The following is a 20842-nucleotide window of genomic DNA, read 5'->3' on the forward strand; positions in this document are numbered from 1 at the left end:
CCATTTTTTTTGTTGTTATTGGATGTACTTATTATTTCGTAAATAACTCAAACCAATGTGAGAATAATTTTATTTTCCACTGAATCAAAATGGTTCTCCATGCCAATGCAAAGCATTGGTAATTACCCATACTTAGCATACTCCTCATTAAATGTTTATTTAAGCTTTTAATCTATTTTAAGCATGCTTATTTATCTGTTTATCGTACATTAAATGTACTTAAAGACTCTCGAGTGGATTTGTGCACTTCTCCCATGCCAATTAAATATCTTCGCTTGATATAACCGACAGACGGGCATGTTGCAGGTGGAAAGGTGAAGGCTATGTATGACCTACCCTCCTCAATGGGCGCTGATGCGTTAAAGTGTTGCCCCCTAGCCCCTTAACCCCTTAGCCCCTGACCACCTAATCCTTAACCCATAGATGCTGCGTTCAAAGGGAAATGTGCTTTTTGCAACGTTTGCATATTTTTCAATATGAAAATATCCTCCGATGCATCTCATACGGCAATTCTAAGAATGTCTGCCAGAGTCAAAGCCTGTGTGTGTGTCTGTGACCAAAATCAGTTTATTTTTGGCTTACAAGCTTAAGCCAGCTCCATTCTCCAATGGTTCTGGCTTATCCCGTTGGCCACTTTCCCGCCAAAGAGACTTTTCTAAAGCAGAAAGTCGTTGTCAGTCAAATTCAAAGGATGACAGACAGACACCACTAAGGCACACATGACCCCAAAGTAAATGAACGTTGAGAACAGTTTTAACTTTAAAATTGAATTTCACTTTCACATTGAAATTGAATTTAAAATGTTCTTAGATATAATATTATTATTAAATTTTTGCTTTCTAATACCATGCCGATGTACATATAAATAAGTTGTATATATGTGCATCTAATGTTTTTTAAGCAAAAAAAAAACATTTTTCTGCTAGGCGAAATACCATTAAATAATTGTCACAACTGTTTGTGTGTGTGCTTTTTAAACCACTCATAAACCAGAGTTGCCCTGGTCATGTACCAAACACAAATTTTTAATTACAAGCAAATCTGTTGACTCCTTTTTGCAAGCAAAACACATAAAATGTTGCCAACAACTTTATTATTGCCATAAATAAGCAGGGGGTGGCATGTTGTTGCTGCCAGGGTTGCCAAGGATGGTGAGATAAAACACTGCGGATATTGGGCCACGTAATGCGATAAGAATTATATTTATAGGCGAAGCAAGTGCATTTAATAATGATATTTTCCGCCAACGAGCTGCAAAAAGTGTGCGCAATAAAACTGCATTGGTGCACAAGCGGGGCAGGGGGTTATGGTAGAAAAAAGGGTTACCAGGCTAAATTATGATACAGTAAACTGTCTTTCGCCCACACCTGGTGTTTCACCACTCCTGCGGGCTTATGCATGTTTTTAATGTTTATTGCCCTAGCGCCACCTGATTAAGTTATTATAATTATATTGCCCAACCACCTCTTGAACCATTTTTTGTACACAGAATCTCTTTCCATAATTGGATTCCATTAATGGAGTGCATTAACTGCTGGATAATATTTGTAAAAATTAATCGTTTGCAGAGAAATGAAAAATGTTTGTTGCAACACAAAGAAAAAATGCGAAAAATGCGAGAAATGCGAAAAATTACTGTGTTCAATGTAGCCTGATCCCCAACAGGCGCCTTTGTTAAGCCCTGATGGAATTCGATATGGAGTTTGCATCAAAGTGAGATGTTCCTACATATCCTTCGTCTCTAGATTGGTTCAGGGACAATTTCAAGATGGAGCAGATTTATTTGAATCAAGAAATTTATTAGTCAATACTAATCCTAGTTGCCATTCAGAAATGAATTACTTCCAGGCACTCTTTCTAGCCTACAGCAAATTGAGTTCAGCTTATTGAACGCTGTTATTACATCGTATGGCAAAATGAATTTTGGCAACGCTGCAGCGCCTTAAATTTACCTTTATGTCTGCCTTATCTGGGGATTAAAATGGGTGGCAGCCCAGAGGGCTTAACCCTACAGAGTAGCTAATAAACAGTGTCCGTTCTGCCTGCCAGGGTTGCCAAACTTCACTACGAAGCAGCCGAATTTGGGTGTGCGTTTTTCTTATTTCGCTTTTGTTCTTGTCGCCGGGTGCCATATTTAAGCAATTTACTTTGCCATTGAGTGGCGGTGTGTGAATGATATGCAACGCAAACAATGCACAAACACACACGCACACACTTCGCACACTTACGCACACTCATACACACACACACTCACATGGGCTGTGCGAACGGGATGGGGAGAGCTCTGAAATTTATGCTGTAAGCGCCGCATGCAAATAATGTTAATTTAAATGCGAGTATCATCGTCAGTGGCAGCAGCAGCAGCAACAGCAACAGCAGCAACCTGCAACAGCAGCAGCATACTAACACACTCGCAGCGACACACAAACATACACGCATGCCACACCACATACATATGTACATATAAGTTGACAGTCAACAGAGGCAACATCGAATTCCCAACGGCCAGGCGAAGTTTGCTGTGGTTGCTCGGCCTACAAATGGATCCCGGATCCTACGTAATTTTCCCAGGATTGTAGATTCCTGGCCAAGGTTTGCACAGGTTTCCAAGCTGGCGATTCCAATTGCCAGTTCGAATGACCCAAAACGTTCAGATTGGCTTATATTTAATGAGTGCATTATTTTTTAATGCTCCACACATCGATTGCTATTTAAAATATAGAGTTACCTAAACTATAGATTTTCAAGGGTATTACATATTTCCACTTCGATCTAGTTTATATACATATTTTTTTTTTTGTGGCACTTTAGCTTGCGGCATAGATTTCGTAGCGCCTGTTGTTGAATATGCTTTTTGCTCGTTTATTTTAAAGTACTTTTACCAAACGCCAGCAAACACATACAAACAAACAAACAAACAGACCAGGGGATAGGACATAAATATATTCTCGGATATATGTTCGGTATTTTATATAGGTATGCAGTGTACATATATTGTATATCCCTCGACAGACAGACAAATTTAAAGCGCAATTAAGTTTTGCGGCCTAGACGAGACAGAAGTCAGTGTTCAGTGTTCAGTAATAAAGTGAAGCGGCCATTTCCCGGTAACAGGTCAAAGGTGAGCGACAGAGAGGGAAAGCCGGGAAAGCGGCAATGGCTGGCAAAGCCTGGTAAATGGAAATGGAAAATGGCACAGGTGTGGCTGCCACACTGCATAGCTTCATCTCGGTTCGGCCCCGTGTGTGTCATATACATACAATATAATGTGGCACTATTGCTCTTTCCGTCTTCCCGCTGGCGAATCATGGCGATTAAGCCGATAATGATGATGCTGATAACGCCGATAATGACGTTGATAACGACGATGTTGCTGCAACACTGCCAACCAAGCCCACCCACCCATTATTAATGCTTCATTATAATGCCGCCCCAAATTGACCGCTGTCCATCTTTTGGGGCCGCGTGATAAGAGCCCAAATCCGACAGATCTTAAACAGCCCAGCGAAAGCAGTTCAAGTGCCCAAGTGCAAATCCCCGAGAGAAATGGGCGATCAAGACATGGCCCCAGCGGGCCATTAGTAGAAAAATTGACTTCAAAAAAAGTTTGCTTACATTTTTTGAAATGAAATGAAATTACAAGCCTCTTTTGTGTTGTTCCACAATTGAGTTCAGCATATAACATATATAAAATCAATACATTTTACATATATAAATGTGAGAAACGGAAATTTAATTAGTAGGCACAGAGCAATCAATCTCGGCAAATCTGGCAAATCATCTTTCTTGGCCAGAAGGAAAAGCCGGCAAGGCAGCAAGGCAGCAAAGCAGCAAAGCAGCGAGCAAGGGAGTCGGAAAATGTCTGTAAGCCGACTTAAGCTTAAATGAAAATGCGGAAAAAGAATGCTCGTTGGGTAGGGGTAAGGGGAGTGGGTGGTGGTGGGGAAGGGGGAGAGGTGCAAGCACATGAAAAATTAATTATCTATCAGTCAATTGCGATCCCGATGATAGAGTGGCGACAAAAGTAACACAGAAATTTGTCAACCAACTTCGAGTGGGAGATTAATCGATGTAATTAGGACTTTTACTTCCAATCAAGCGATTCAATTAATCAAAGTGCATCGATATGTCCATGCATTTGATTGTGAATATATTTACCAATATTGTTACCAATATTGTTAGCAATGATTTGGCAACAGCTGCTGCTTGTTATTATGTTATTATAGCTGCAATTTCATTTTGCTTTCCTCCCTCGTCACTTGTATTGCATTTTTATCAAATGCTGCTGCTGTCATCGATGCCTAAGCAGTGCATACTCATATCTTGTTCTGTTTCTTCGATTTAGCTTGGCTGCCATGCAATTTTCACAATTTATCTAGCTATTTGTGCATCAAGTCAGGTGCAAAATATCTGCAAAAATCTTTGAAATTGTCGAATAAACGAACACACAACAGTGTTGCTATTTGCGAAAAGCAGACATATTTTCGTTGACCACACAAGTAGGCAACTCACAAAAATCTTAACAGCCTTCTGGAAATTTGAGTGTGTGTGTGTGTGTGTGTGTGGATTTGCTTGTTTGTGTGTGTACTTTATGCATTTGTTACTTGTCATGTTCCTGGCAAGTGTTGGCCATTTTGGAATAATTGTTGGTGTTGCCTTCGTCCCACTTGGCTTGGCGGTCTGCGGCGGGTTGCTGTGTTGGTGAATGGGTGTTTTGGTGTTTTGGTGGGTGCTGTTCGGTGGGTGGAAGCTGGCAAATGGGCCAAGGCTCAGGACCAAGGACCTAGGCCCAAAAGCCAAAACCGAAGCGGAGCTGGGCCTGGTTGTTTGGTTTTGCTAGTCAAATTACCAAAAATAGCAAATGTGAATCGGGCGGGACAAGAACATGAAGGCAGGCAGGCAGCGGCAACACCAACAGCAGCAGCAACAGCAACATGACAGGCAATTCTCCGTCTCCTTCTGGCCTCGCCAACCGTCTCTTTCACTCACTGCGCTATGTGGCTAATTACTTTCGAAAGTCAAGTTATTAGCGTGATTACAAAGGCATTGCACATGAGCCAGGACAACAGCAACAGTAGCAACAGCCAGCAACAGCAGCAACACGCAGCAACGAGAAACGGAAGCCAAAGAAAGAACAACAAGAAGTAGCAGAAGATACACAGTGAGAGGCAAAGGCAGAGAAGAGGGGCAAGACACAGTGGTGCAAATAGTGATAAAAATTATAAGCAATTAATATTAGATGAAGTTGAGTTAAGCTGGCATTGGAACAGTATTTGAACATATTTTTATTATAATTAATATCTATAAAATATTTAATGATCGCAATAAGCGGCACCACTGTGCGATGTCCTTGCAAGGCAGCGGCAATAACAACATCAACAAGGCGGCAGCCTTACATGAAAATTAGCCAAGCGTTGCCAATTGGGGCGTTGGATTGGGTGGTTTTGGGTGGTTTTTGGATGGCTCCAGTGGGTGGTTCTGGCTGGGAAGTTGCACAGGGGTCGTGGGGAGGAAGGACGAAGGACGAAGGGCGAAGGGCAAGTGGTGCTGGCGGTGCGCCCATGTGGTTGGCGTGGCAATTTTCCGTGGAGGCTGTGCGGGGCCCATAATAATGCAAATAATCATAAAAAGGCTAGAGGATGTGGGTTGCGGGCTGAGCACGAATTATTTTCGGGGCTGCTAGAAGGATGCTTGCCACGATGCCAAGGATGCTCAGGATGTTTCGGGATGCTGAGTATGGTAAGGCAGTGTAATTGCCGCCGGGCAGCGCTAATGTTGCATGTTGCTGGCGTAATTGTTGCAGTTAAATGCCGCCAGCAATCAGAACCGCCATCGTCATCAGCAGCAACAGCTTTCCCGATTTGATTTTCAAATTTCACTGCTCACAGTTTCTCCCTTTTTTTTATTTTTAATTTTCTCTTACATTTGCATTTCTTTTTTGTGTGTGCAAACGAGTGTGTGTGTGTGTGCTGGTCACATTTTAATTAGCGTGGAAATTAATTGCCACCAATTAAGGGAAATTTTCAAATGGACAAATTGATAATTACAGGGAATCACAGAGAGAACGAGAAGGAAAACGAGTATTTGAATTGTTCAGGCGTAACTAAAATGTGCCTAAAATAAATGCATGCAGGATAGAAAAATAAAAACGATTGAAAAGCAAAAAAAAAAAAAAATGTGAAATGTGCCAATTTACTGATGCCTTTTTTCAGTTGTCAATTTTAAAGGATTCTGCATCCAGGATTTTCATTGGATTTAAAAATTCTTTAAAAAAAAAAAGCTTTTATCTAAGCCATTTTGTGATTAATACGAATATTCCCTTTTTTTTGCCATAGTTAAAAGCAAACCCATTTTACTTTTTCACTTAGCCAATCGCTTTAATTAGCCAAGTTTTATAGGATAGTTGCTGCTTTTTTCTTCTCTTTATTCGTATTTTACTCGACTTTATTGCAATCTATTTTATTTTGCGTTCATGTTTATTGTTCTTGTAATTAAATTAACACATTGTGCTTGTTAACAAACAACTTTTGGGCTTTGGTGCGTGTCCCGTAAGGGATTCCGTGTGGACCAGGCACTGAAGAGCTGGCAATGGAGAAAGTTTTTCCCAGTTGCCCGAGGACTCCGCCCAGTGGCCGCCTCCTTCATGTCCAAGTTGCCCCAGTGTTGCCACACATAGTTGTGTGTACTGGAGGCAAGTGCAAGTCAATCAGGCAACATAATGAACTAATTGAAATAATTGCCAGGCTGCATAGTTAAAATACATAAACAAAGTCGGTAAACAAAGACGAACAGAAACAAGTGACCATCCACCGGCAAAGGGACTCTTTTCAAAAATACCCTGGACCCAGAATGTCCTTGGAAACTATTCTTAAGATCTGAGGAGAGAACAAAAAATATCACAAGTTGTCCTTAGATTTAAGTATTTCAAATACGCTTATTTGCTGACTAAATATTATTGCCTCAATGTAATATAAATAGCTTATTTAAAGTTATCCATTTTTCCAGTAAAGCTGATCGGGAATATGCATAATATATGCGCTGAGGAGAGATAAAATCCGTTTTTAAGGGTATTCCTAATTTCCATAGCATACTTTCCTGCGCTGCTAAGCTGGAAAAGCAGACAAACAGCAACAACTTGGAAATTCATTTCATTTAAACGCTTTCCTTGGCCAAACTAACTGCAGAAAGAGAGGGCAACAGAGTGTGCGACAGGGATGGCAACACTTAATGGACGCTTGCCTTCGCAAACTTCTTTTCACCGAACACAAAAGTGGGTTGGAAAAATGGGGCGTTAGTTTTTCGGAGACGCAGGGCTTAGTGCTAAAGGTGACTAGTGGAAAAAAAAGGGGCTGGAGGTCGGTGGGCGGGGCAGCTTAGGCTAAGGAGCCGTTGACGCCGGCCGCATTGCCGCTCAAGCTGAAAACGTTTCCAACAACAACAAAAAAAAAACTTTTTCCGACGCCCCATGCCGCCTCCCTTCGGAAAAAGGAAGTGCACGGAAAAGGGGGGTCACGAGGGCACCCAAAACTTTTCACAGCAATCTAACCGTTTATGCACTTGAAAACTCCCGTTCACCTATGCACAGTGAGCACTCGTTGAAGTGAATAAAATGGGAGCAAATAAGGGGGAACAGTTAAGTAGAGATAAAGAGCAACTCTCAGAGTGAAAACAGCTCTAATGTAAATGTACAAAACTAAAAAATTCTTAGCACTTGTAAAACTACTATTAATAATCCATACTATAATCCATATTTAAACCCTACTGTACACTCGAAGAGCCAAGAATATAAGTTCGAAAAGATACATTAAGCGCAGATTGGACCTTAAGCCACAGTCACTACTCACTAATGCTAACATTTCCTGAGAAATTAGTGTTTTAAAAAAAAAAGGATCTTAATGTTTAACTATCCTTCTCTTGCATTTTGCTCGTTATGTGTTCATCATAAAGTGGCACAAGTAAATAGCCTTAAAGCACCTAAAATCCCAATATTAAAATCCGAATTAGTGCAGCTTAGTCAGCACTCACTGTGCCAACGAACAGGAGTTGGTGGCATAGGTCATTGGGGGGGTCAAAGCGTTTGGGGCACTCAACCGTCAATACGTGATAAAAGTTTTGCTGCTGCTGCCGTTTCCGTTTCAACCAAATAAAACGAAAAAAAAAAAAAAAAACATAGAAACGAAAGCTGAAATCCAGTAAAAATGCACTAAAATATTTGAAATGTGCGTGCAGGGAAAACCCCTTCAAATTTGAAAGGAGCGGGCTTCTGCCCATAGAAACTTGTTAAAAGGTAATTGATACAAAATGACGTTGAAATTGAAGTTGAGTTCGAGTCCCGCCACATATGTCCATCGTCCCTCTCTCTCTCTGATAGCCGCACAGACCGCCGGCTATCAGGCTATCTCTTTCCACTGGCCAGTCGAGCAAAAGTTTCATTTGCGAGAATTGTACGTCCACAGCAATTTTCTATTTAGCCAAAGAAATTCCCACAAAACCATTTAAAGTTATCGATAATAGACAAATAGGTGGGGAAACCAAGGCATCGAAGGAATCAGAATAGAAAAAAAAAAATATATATATATATACATATATACAACCATTCGATATGTTGGCAAAGTCAAATTTAAAGCGGCCCAGACAATGGAAAAACAAATGAGAAAAGCCAACCCAGAAGTTTACAATCCGCCCCCTTGAAAATATTGGTAAAAAAAAAGGAGTAAGAATAGATGGTCACAAATAAAAGAGTAGGAAAATTGGTAAAGAAAGGGCGCAGCAGACAGAGTTTTGCTAATAAACAGAACTCAAAGAGAGGAGAAATTTTCATAGCAAATTGGTTTGTGCTGGGACTGCGATTGGTTTCGATTTGAATTGGAAGGAAAATAACTAAATCAAAATGCAAAACCACTCAACGAATTCTTACGAAAAACTTTGTGATAGTTTTTGTTTAATTTGAAAGGATGGTATGTGCGAAATTAATGTTTGCTTATACTATTAAATTGATTATTTAATATGTTGATATATATGGATGATATTAGTTTCGTAATTTATATTGTTTTGTTACACGTATGGCTTTTGTGACACTAAATAATATTCTTGCAGTGCACTAACGTTCAGGTATACAAAAGACGAACTAGAGAAGAATAAAGAAAATGCCCTATGCTCAGACAAGCGGAAATCCTTTTCATGCCAATTTTTACGGAAGCGGCCATATTTTTGTGGCAGATAATCGGTTTGTGTCTCCCGCTATAGCCACTATCCCCGTCTCTTTTGCAACGCCTCAGGCTGTCTCTTTCGCTGCTGACGCGGCAGCTGTTAGCCGCGATGTTGTTGTTGCTGTTGAAAGCGCTTGCTTCATTGAACTTTGACCGCAGTCGCGTCGCAAATGAGCGAAAAGGTTGAGCCAAGTACGTCCACATTATTTCTGCTGATGTATGGCGAATATTTTGCGATAGCTCAGCGAAATCCCTCACTCAAATCGACCTCATTGAACTGAATCCTAGGCAAATATGCGAATCAACGTCCTTTTTTTTGCGTAGGCTTTTAATCGAATTAATTGCAAGTGACTGAAGAGATTTCCATACCGACAGATGAGTCTTTTGTGGCGTCTTCAAGTTTATGAAATTGAAATAGCTGTTGAATGATTTTCATTATTTCTTGGGATTTCATCCGGAGGAAAGCGTCGGAAAAGCGAAGGAAGTCAAGCGTCCTCTTGACCTTCTTCATCATTCAAATGGCCATCAATCAATTCATTAATATAATTCCATCAATTAAATTAAAGCCAGAAAGTGCATGCCAGAAGGTTGCCCAAAAGTAGGCAGAGAAAAGTTGACAAGCACTCAAGAAGAAAACACTAAGCAAATATGAATGAAAACACAATAATAATAAATGGATAATATCAAGGGACTTGAAAATTGCTTGGAAGTGCATTCAAAGTTTAGAAATTATATAAATAATATACACCATCATATCTAATACTTATGATCATTTAGAGGAAATTCAAATTTTACTGCCCACTCGGGCAAACTTTTGGGAAATGTGCAACAAACTTCCAAAGAATGTTTTCACAAAACTATTCGCCAAAGTCTAGCCAAAGCCTCAGGCGCATTCCACATACGCCCCGTGAGCCCGGTAAAAGGCGGGCGGGGGGCGTAGAGGAAAGCCGCACAGGTGCACAGCCACATGGAAAGTAAATTGCATTTTATATTTTAATTCGCACATTTATGGTTTGGCATGCAAAAGAGTTGGAGAAGAGCAGCGCCAAAACAAAAGTTGGCATAGTCGAAAAAGGAGAAACGAAAGAAGGCAACGGTGAGCCCAAAACGAGTCCTGACTGCAAATCCTTGAAAGCATCTCTGCTCCTGAAGCCGGGCACACAAGCTGGGCCAAAAAAAAGGTGAAATTATTATAGAAATAATATGCACTTTATGTGCCACACAGAGAGCCACAGGTCGACGGAGTCCAGAACACCAGCTTTTAAACTCTATTTCAATTCCGCTCCCGATCCCCTCGTAAAGCAAAAGAGCCCTAAACGAGGCAAGAGCCAAAGCCAAGGGCGTCGCAGGACCAAAAAGGATATGTATGTGTATATGTATGTGTGTGTGTGTGTGTGTGTGTGTGTTGCAGCGTGTGCTCAGCATATTGTGCTGTACTTCTGGACATGTTCGTTGCGGCGGCCCAAGCAGACACTTCCATCCTTTCTTGCGGTCTGCTTGGCAGTATGACCGAAAAGCCATGATTTAATATGTAATAAATTTTAATATTTAACATAGATTGATTGCACAAAATAATGCCCAAAAAAAAGAATAACAATAACGAAAATTTCATTTAAAAATCGACAAAATATTAAAATACAGAATAAGCAGAATAAAAATAAATGTGTGCTGCAAAACTGTCACGTTAATTTATTACGCTATATTATTATATATAATATTGTACATACTATTAAATAAACGTTTGCTTTTTATATGGCCTTGGTCACATCACTTTTGCCAGTCTGGTCACACTGCCTGCTCTTCTTTCCCTCTCGCTCTTATTACGAGGCGAGAAACCAGTTGGACGTGGCTTAACTTTAACAGTTATGTGTTTTTGCTGCAACTGCAAGTAAATTTGCATGTGGAACGGTCAGTCGTCAGCTGTACAATGCCGCACTGCAACCGACTTCCGCCCCCCCATACGTTTCGCCTGCCACCGCCCACCGCCCACCGCCCACCGCCCATTTCCCAAATCGGCCCACTCGACGAAAAAGCCAGAACAGCTGACATTCCTTGTGTGAAAAATGTAATTTCAACGTTATCCTGACGTAATGCCAACGTTATCTGCTTGCACACGCCTCTCAATGTAGCAGAAAGAGTGGTGGCAAAGGGGCGCGAAGGGAATGGAGGGCGGATCGGTAGAAAGAGACGGAGCACAGGTTATGCATATGTTGTTGCTGCTTTGCTTGCTACTTTTCCCAATGTGTGTGCAGTTTGCACAGAAAAAAATGTTATTAATTGCTCGTAAAACATGCAATCGCTTTTTTGCAAGTCTTTTCTTTTTTAAATCGCATTATTTACACTTTCACCCTTTGCACAGTGCATGGTATAATATAAATATATATATATATATATATATACATAATTTAATACTCGCTGCAATTGAAACAATGCTTAATAATATAATACCATATTTATAAGCTGCAATTATTTAACAAAAAATCAAAAATGATTTTTTAATCATGCTATTTTTTTTTTTTTAAATAATTGTGAAGTCAGTTTACAACTTTACACCTTATTGATTATTCAATTGTATGGCTATACAAATAATGAACGGTATTTAGTATAAAATTTACGATGGCACAGCTTTAAGCTCATATTAAATATTAATATAATTAATTAAAATCTAGCCATCATATTACCATATATTTCATATTTTCTTTGAATAATTTTTTAATTTTTTAGCACGCACTAATCTATTATTATTTTTGTTTTTTTCTTTCTTCAGTGCACTGTGGCCATTCACTTTAGCAGTTAACTCTGTCACACTCCATAGACTCTCCCTTTCTGTTTGCGTTTGGCCATCTCATTCACATTGTTGGCAACAAATTTTGGTTTATATTTATTGCATAAATTTTGATGGTCATAAAATGGAATTTGCCATAGACAAAATTGTTTTGAATTTTAATTTACTTGTCAGAGCGGACAAGAACAACAATAGCAGCTGTTGGCTGGCAGGTGCAAAAGGGCAATGTAATAATAACCGAAATGGATTTCGGTCCTGTCACACTGCGAAGCGCCCCCAAGTAGGCAACGATTTTCGCTTGGCCCGCAAATCCCCGTTTATATCCTCTTAGTCCTGGTCATTATTAATTGGCAATTGTGTTAATGCAACAAATGAATCCGGGCCAACCGGATGACGAACAGGCCGGCCATAATCTTCCAATGCCAAAGCTTGGCCGGTCTGTATAAATTGCACTTTGATTTCGGTCGAAATTTGTAGATGGCAAATGGCAAAGACAAAGCAATTGACAGGAGCAGACAAAAAAGGCAGGACGAAAGTCGGAAGAAGTCTTCGGGAAGGAAAAAATACTTGGGAAATCTTTTAGGTCGGCAAAAGTTTAAGGGCGAATAACATTTGCACAAGTAAATAAAAATATGCAACGAATTCGAGCAATTACGCCAAATTGGCAGAGAAACAAAGGCGGAACCAAAATCCAGACCAAGAAGAAAAACGATTTTTTCTAGCCAAAGGATCGACTTTCCAGTAAACAAAGGAGAATCAAGTAACATTTAATTTAGGAGTTATTTTAAACGCCATCAATGTGGTCAGTGAGTCTTACACTGAAATCATAAATACATGTTAAAAATGGTAATCGAATGTAATGAACAGTAAAACATTACATTTATTTACCAACCAAGATGAATTGCCCAAACCCTTTTCGAATTCAGGAAAAGATCGATTTCAGTTTTGGCCAAGAAACCTTACGGGAATCGAGTTCCCATATTTCTCGGCTTACTCAATTTTCGGTCAATTCAATTTGCAGTTTATTTATATGTTTCGCCTTGGACAGCTAAACGTCTGTCATCGTTGAAGCGAAATGAATTCAGTCCTTTTCCTTTTCCTGCCATTGACTTTGACGTGCCATCGAAATCACTAGTGCGCACTCTGTTGCACGCCATCGTGCCGTTTCTTTCGCCTGCTTCGAGTCCTTCTCAAACGCGTAGTGCTAATGTCAAAGTAAGTCAACCGCTTTTGTTGACTCCTCTTTGACTTCCAGTCGCCGTCGTCACTGTTGGTGCTAAGCAAATTTCGCACTCGATTGTGCACTTGGAAAAAAAAAGCTTAGGTATCAGAAAAAAAACACAGCTCTTTAAAAATCAAACAGAAAAACTTACTGCTTTCCGATTTAAGAAAAAACTAGATTTTATTATATAAAGTTGCTTTCCTATTAAATCTCAGTTGGCATAATTTCTTCCCAATCTCGAAAATTTTTGTGAAAGTGAGCAAGGACTGCCTTTCCCTTTTTTTTTTGGCTTAATTAAAAATTTTCGCGCAGAAGTGCGAAAGGGAGAATCGCTGGTAATAGAAAGAGAGGGGAAAGGGTGCACTAAATTGTGTTCGATTGCACTGTCGAACAGGATTTTCGTTCGATTCGTTCGATATCGATATGACTTGCTCAAAGTGGGAAAATATGCAAATGGTTTTAACTTACCTATTAAAGCAAATAAACTCACACACACACATACCCATGTGTAGTATTTGTGTGCTTAATTGGAAATAGTTAGATTCGTTATGTAAAGATTTTTTACCTGCAATGAAAAGGATAACATATGTATGAATATTTGGTTTAATTAATGCATGAACATCAAAGTAATTACGGTTTATGTGTTTGCGAGCAAATGGTGATTGTTAATGGAATTCGCTTGCAAGTAATTTCTACCATTTCTAAGCAATAATGTGCAATTTGCGTACGATTTTTAGACAGTAGGGAATTAAATCGATTTTGTCCGTCCCTCCGTTTGCATAAACCTAATTAGTTTTCTCACAGAGCACCAGAAACAATGGGAATCCAAGTGTAATCTTCGATTTTCGGGCTCACAGCACCGGAGGGAACAGGGAACAGGTAACAGGGAGCAGGGAGCAGGGAGCAGGGAGCAGGGAGCAGGAAACTGGGAACCTGAGAAATTGGGCAATGAAAAATCGAAGAAGAACAATAAGTGAAATGGAGAACGGACTGCACAAATTGTCATAGAATTTACTCCTGAGCGTTTATGTTTCACTGTTGCTCTGTCATTGCCAGGGAAATGTGCACAGAGTGTGGTCACAAAGGGGTCTGCCTACTATTGACAGTAGAGCCCAAGTTTAGGCTAGACTAAAAAACAAGTGAAATTGCAAGCTAGCGCAATATAAAATCATTCAGTTTGTTTGTTTTCCCTATAACTGTGCTTCTGACCCCAACTTTCAATTTTTTTCTGTATCAATAAATTTTAGGTTCACCAACTGCTTGTGCTCACTGTAGCCACATGGACATTTGTCTGCGACTAAAAAGGCGCGCTTCGCTGCACTTGAAATGAAGTTGTCTGTGTGCCGATGCGTCTGGCTGTCAGTGTGTGCGTGTGTGTGTGCCTACGTGTGTGTGTGCGCGTGTCCTTTGTGCAATGTCTTCGTGTCCTTTCCGCCCCGTCTGTGTGTCCGTGTGCCTGTGTGCGTGCTGTGAGCTGTATTAAATATTTTTCTGCTTGCATTCAAAGCAATTGCAAACTGCTTTTCATTTGCAGTCACCGTGCGTGTGCATCTGTGTGCGTCTGCAACTAATCTCATAAATCCCAAAGGTAAATATACACAAACAAGGAAAAACGCTTAAAAAGAATTGCTCGAAACTTCTCCACTCGTCTATGTGTGTCACATATGTATATCTATGCATGCCTGTACATACATGTACATACATACATATATCGGTCGAAAAGGAACGGAGAGGTGGCTTTTGGGGCTTTTCGACCGCCTGTCACTCTATACGAGTATAAATAAATGCACCTCTATTTATATATACACATTTTTATTTACTTGCTAGCGCCGAGAGGGAATGCATTTTATTTCCATTTAATTTGCGGTCTACAGCACTCTGCAACTAAATGTTTTTGACTTCGGACATATCCTTGATACTCGAGACGAAAGGATAACAAGAAGAAAACATACAGAAATGGGACGACGACCATCTCGGTGGAATTCACAGCACACAGCTCACACAAAATGAAGTTCATTCACACAGAAATCTATATTAATGCTTAATATCAGTTGGAAATATTCAGCTTGCAAATTCCACCGAGACATTGACTATTCAAATCGATTGAGCTCACTTTTTTCCCCCTTTCGTGCAAATAATCGAATAATTTTCGACTTCGGTTTAGGGATTTGCCAAATGTATACATGTTGGGAATAAAAACGAGGCATTTGCTCTGGCCATAACTGTCTGGGGTATTGCAAATGCTTAAGTTTAACAAAAAAAAAAAAAAAATTGTGGACTATAAGCTGGCTAAGCTCTTTTATCGGATGACTTATCCTGTTTGCTTAGGTGAATAGTGCAGCAATGTTTCTATTTTATTATTCAAAGCTTAAGTTTATTACAGTTAAAATTGCATCACTTCCCAAAGGGAACAAGTATCTGAAAATAGGGCTATTCAAACAAACACATATTAGTTGTAAAGATTTACAGTTGAGTATTAAAGTGAACTCTATGGATTCCATTACATGGTGAGAAAAGGCATAACAATCAGGTAAATTTAACCCCTTATTTTCAATTTCATTTTATTTTTCTACTCCATTTGTTGTGCAAGCCATTTTCGATTGAGCCGCATTGAGGGAAAATGTGGTGGTCGTCTCTCCGTTTTGGGCAACAACGTATCGAGTTGGGCAATGTCAACACCTCCTGATACCCCCTACCCCATTTTGTCAACCCCTTAACAGCCACCCTCCACCCCCCCCCCCCTTTTTGGCCACACACACACACACACCCTTTGAGTGTTGTGTGTGCGACTTATTTGCTGAGTGACACACAAATTCGTTTCGGCGACAAACGCCTCGACTTTGACTGGCCCCAAAGTTATTGGGTTTGTGGGTGGTGGGCTGTGCTGGGCGTTTTTCGGGTTTCCCAAGGATGTTTGAGTTGTTAAGCTGCTTTGGGACACAAAGCTCCCCCTTCACCCACACAACCATCTCCCACCTCCCACCTCCCACCTCCCATGTGCTGGAAAGTGGACAAGAGCGTTGTCCATTCAGTGTTCACTTTGTTGTCCTCGTTTTATCCGCTCCTTTTGCAGTTCCTTCGTGCTCGTCCTGTCATGTTTTCCGTGTGTATTTCTCTGCAATTTTTATGCGATACTAAATTTCGGTGTGTGTATGTGTGTGTGTGTGTGCGTTTTGCGGAAAAGCGAATCTGCAATGTGCAGCGTCATTTGATGGTCGAATACATTTTCCTTTCTCTTTTTCCATTCGCTGGTGCAAAGAAATGTGATAGCGGGATTTTGTCGAAAACAGCAAGCGATCTCAAGTGTCCTGGCAGGTTAGAATTATGCTCTTTGAGTCTAAATCGATTTCTCGGCTCAAAGTGTATTAAGGTATAATGGCACTTAGTAAATATATTACATACATAGATATAAAAATATTTTAATAGCAACAATATTACTAATGAAGCTTAGCTGCATAATTTCATTTTCAATTAGACAAAATCCTCTTCTCATGACCATAATGGGTCCTTTGACCCCTTTTGATCTTTTCCGTTTCTGCGTTCTCTTTTACCATTTTTTCGTGCGGATTTCTATTAGATTCCTAGTTGTTTGCTTCTTTTTTTTTTGCCTTTTAAATTATTTGATACACATGCAAAGGTTTTTCTACTCTCTTACTCACTCGCACCACACATCATAAATATGCTCGCCCAAAAGTGCCGTTTTGTCACTCTACCTCTCACCATCCCACTTCCTCGCCGCATCCATCTCGTTCGCACTTGCTGCGGCTGCTGTTGTTGGCCTTGCATAGAAATTACTTTTACTGGGGAAATGGGATTTTCGCTGTTATTCTTGTTGCAACACTGCGGCGATTATGCGACGCCAAAGCAATTTTTGGCCAGAAGGAGAGGGGGATATTACGAAAGAAAGAGAGGGATAATACGGGCAGAGCTTTCAATCTTATGCGAAATCTGTTTGAGGCACAGCGTAAATTATTCTGACTTAATTGGAAAACAAAATTTTTGAGTAAAATTTAGATAAATGAATCCCCTATTTTTTGGTAATTTAAAATATCTAATATAATTAAAATACTGGAATTTTTTTTAATGCTTTTAAAAGAGTTTTAATATTTATTGTTCAATTTCCATTTCTTTTGAATTTAATTTGATTTTTTTTTTTTTTTTGTTGCCATTCGTGTTTGCAATTTCCCCCGCCCAAAAGTTGCATATGCAGCAGACGTTGCGTATGCGTGATGTCAGCAATGATTAATTAATGCAACAAACAAGCGAGTGCGTAAGCGAGATGGCTGCACAGATAATGACAGAGACAGCTATTGAGCATAATCATTAAGAGTGAAACGATTAATTGCTCAAAAAATTACGACAAAAAGGCATTAAAATTTGATTTTAATTTCGTATTCACGCATCGCTTAGTTGTAAATCCATTTGGTACAGTGAAAACCAGTTTAGTGGAAAACAACATATATCTTGGGTAATCGGAACTAATTAGTGGCACCCAGGGAAAATTACAAATTTTGCTAACGTTTTTTTTTTTTTTCTCAGTTCTGTTGCCCTAATGGCTGGCCACAAATTGAATAATTGCATGAGTTACACACACAACAGGGAAAAAATAGGGAAAAATCAGCCAAAAGCTTGTTAAATTTCCCACGCTTCTTGAAAGAAGAAAACAACAAAAAAAAAAAAAAAGAGCCGAGGAAAAACTGCGACAGAAAAAAAAAGAAAAAAGGAGGGGAGGAGACTGCACACACTCAAACAAAATCATGATAATTGAATCAAATTGCATGTCAACAGTGGATTAGCAAAGCGAGAGAGTGGAGAAAAAAATTATATAAAAATTGCATTGAAATGATTATTTGAGAAAGTAGCAGAGAAATTGCCCCGCAGAAGCCGCAACTTGTCCTTGTTCCCACGCACACACTCTCCATGGACCTATGGTAGAAAATATGTATACGTTTATTTGTACATACATATATAACATAAAATATATAAAACAGACTCATTTGAGGCTGAAAAAAATAAACAACAGACAAATGAGGAGCCCAAGAATGAAACTCTGGGCAGAAAAGCCCGTAGAGAAAGGAAGAAAAATGCGAAGAAAGGGGCGAAAATCAGTAGGGTAGTTGGCAACATGGGTTAAAGTGCTCCCTTCTCTCCACACAAAAAATGGGCTGATAGAGTGGGTTCAACCATGTCCTGATGAGGCACACTTCGGTTACTCTTCCTTTCCCTCGTTCTCTCTCTTTTAAAAACAATGAACTGCAAATTGTGCGCAAATTACGTAAAAAAGTAAACAAAAAAAAAAAAATATGTCCAGAGTGGGGCCACAAATATATACATCTATATATATATATATATATAAAGAACAAATAAACAAGCAAACAAAAGGGCAACCAAGTAAAACCAAATAAAATGTGGCAAGGCAACAAAAATTCACTGAAAGAGCAGCTCAGAATGAGTCAGCGAAAAGCAGTATATTCCTCATAATGCACCACACGGCGTATGCTTGATATGTGAAAGCATGGTATAAACACGAAATTAATGATGAGAAAAAGAGTTTAACAATAAGCATTTAAATATTTTTTAAGTAGAAAAGGCATGGAGATAAGGCATCATTTGATTATTGAACTAAAGAAATGAGAATTCAAAGATAAGCCAGTTATTTTATGCAACAAGTTATCAATTAAGCTAATTAAATTAACTTATGAAAAACAAACAGCTCTACAATCTAGATGCGAATATCACCTCAATAAAAACCAAAACTCATTTTGTAAACTATAAAGTAACTTCAAGTTTTAGTTCAAAGCAGCTGGAATGAATCTGCTAAAAGCGAGCACTTAGCACCCTTTAAAATTTAATCGATTTGAGTTGTGCAGCACAAACAGCCACTTGCCACAGAGAAACCGCTTCTTGAGACATTAAGCAAATATTGAAACATAAATTTCAATTTGTGTTATTTTCATATTTTTTCCTTTTGCCCAGCGATGTTTGTTTATTACTTGGGCATATCAATTTTGCCGGTGAAAGATTAAATAAACACAAATGTGAGTCAGAACACGAGGTGATGTGAATGGGCCAGGGTATGGGGGCATATGGGATCCGGATCTGGAAAAGCACTCCGTCCCGTCGGAAAAAGTGCATTGGCATATTAAGCGTCTGTCTGCAGGGCACAAACTCCAACTCAAACGAAAACAGAAACAGAAACAGAAAGCAGCAAAACTGAAAACTGAAAACAGAAACAGGCAAACGTGTGCACATTTTATTTTATTTCATTTTATTTTTACGATTTTCATGTCTGAAAGTTTTCTTTCAATGTTTCTGTGTGTGGCAACAACGGCAAGAGGCAAAAGTTTCAATTTCTGCAATTGTTGAATTTTTGCACGCACAAGAAATAAAGATGAACGAACACACCCATGCGGGGTTACCTCTCGGCACATGCAACGATAATGTGAATGACCAGGGACCACAGACCAGAGACCAGGGACCGGAGACTCCAGGAGACGAACAGAGACTCCCGGAGACCGGAGACCGAAGACCGCCGCCGACTGGAGACCCAATAGCTGCCATATTGACAATGGGAATCCAGACAAAAGCGCCAGGTTGCAGAAAATTGCAGAGACTTCTCGCATACTGGGTCAAATTGACTTAAATCAAGAGGACAATATGTGGAACATATGCTAAAATATATAAAACATATAACCAATAAAAATCAGTCACTAAGGCGCTTAGATAATGCTCTCATCTCAATTAAAAGTTAATAAGTTGAAAGAGGTGTGGCATAGAGTCTTGAAATTGCATACCAAAGTTGAAAAATAAAAATAAAACACAAAAACATAACTTAAAAATGCATGACAAAATAAAAAAAAAGGTAAACAAAAATCTACAAATATGTGAGCAAACGCAGGCAGTCAATCATTTTACACCGGTTGTTTTGCCATTTACACCGCCGCTAATGGACCTTGAACCACTGTGCTCGGCGGGTCGGTCATAACCGGGCTCAATGCGAGCCAGTTGCATTTTCCATTGGCCATCGGCCGTTGGCTTCGGTACGTGCTGAAAATGAGCAAAAGTCACAATTCGAGTGCCTAATTAAATCAGCATCAGCATCCACCGCCTCATATCCCCCACATACCCGTCCCCAGCCCCACCCACAATCCACAACCCACTTTATAAGGTCGACTGCAACTGCGATCCAAGCGGACGATCGAACATTCGATCTCGTTCCAAATTCAATTATTTCAATAAGCCAAAGTGTCAAATACTAAGTATTTTCCAAAAAGCGAAATTGAATTGATTGTGGAGGATCGTGGACAAGATGTTCAAAAAAAAAATACGCGTGATATTTAAATGCAAAGGGTGAGTAACCAGCTCAAATTTGCAATACCAAAGCCAACAGGGCGTATACTTGATTTTATGAAAAATGAGCAATTTGCCATTTTGTCCTTATACGAATTTTTAATCGCTTTTATATTAAATTATAATACAAACTATTTTTCATATAAATTGATTTAATTAAAAAAAATGTCGAATTTTTCTCAGTTTCCCAGTTGCATTTTCCTGTGTGTTTCCGTGACACAGTTTTCCTCGAATTCATTATCACTTTTCCAACTGGTTCGCAGCGAACACACCTCT

General features: G+C 39.6%; 2 protein-coding genes across 5 annotated transcripts in view; both read right to left on the bottom strand.

Annotated features, from left to right (window-relative positions):
* mgl (Megalin) overlaps positions 1–20842 on the bottom strand; it is a 141634-nt gene that overhangs the window by 67840 nt on the left and 52952 nt on the right. The window lies entirely within an intron of this gene.
* On the bottom strand, positions 19480–19877 carry CG44815 (uncharacterized protein; the record flags this gene model as incomplete). Its single annotated transcript, NM_001298127.1, has 1 exon — positions 19480–19877. Exon 1 carries the CDS (start codon positions 19837–19839, stop codon positions 19480–19482), a length of 360 nt encoding a protein of 119 aa, NP_001285056.1. The 5' UTR covers positions 19840–19877.

This window comes from Drosophila melanogaster, chromosome X, assembly GCF_000001215.4.
Source record: "Drosophila melanogaster chromosome X".
In the NCBI taxonomy this organism is placed as follows: domain Eukaryota; kingdom Metazoa; phylum Arthropoda; class Insecta; order Diptera; family Drosophilidae; genus Drosophila; species Drosophila melanogaster.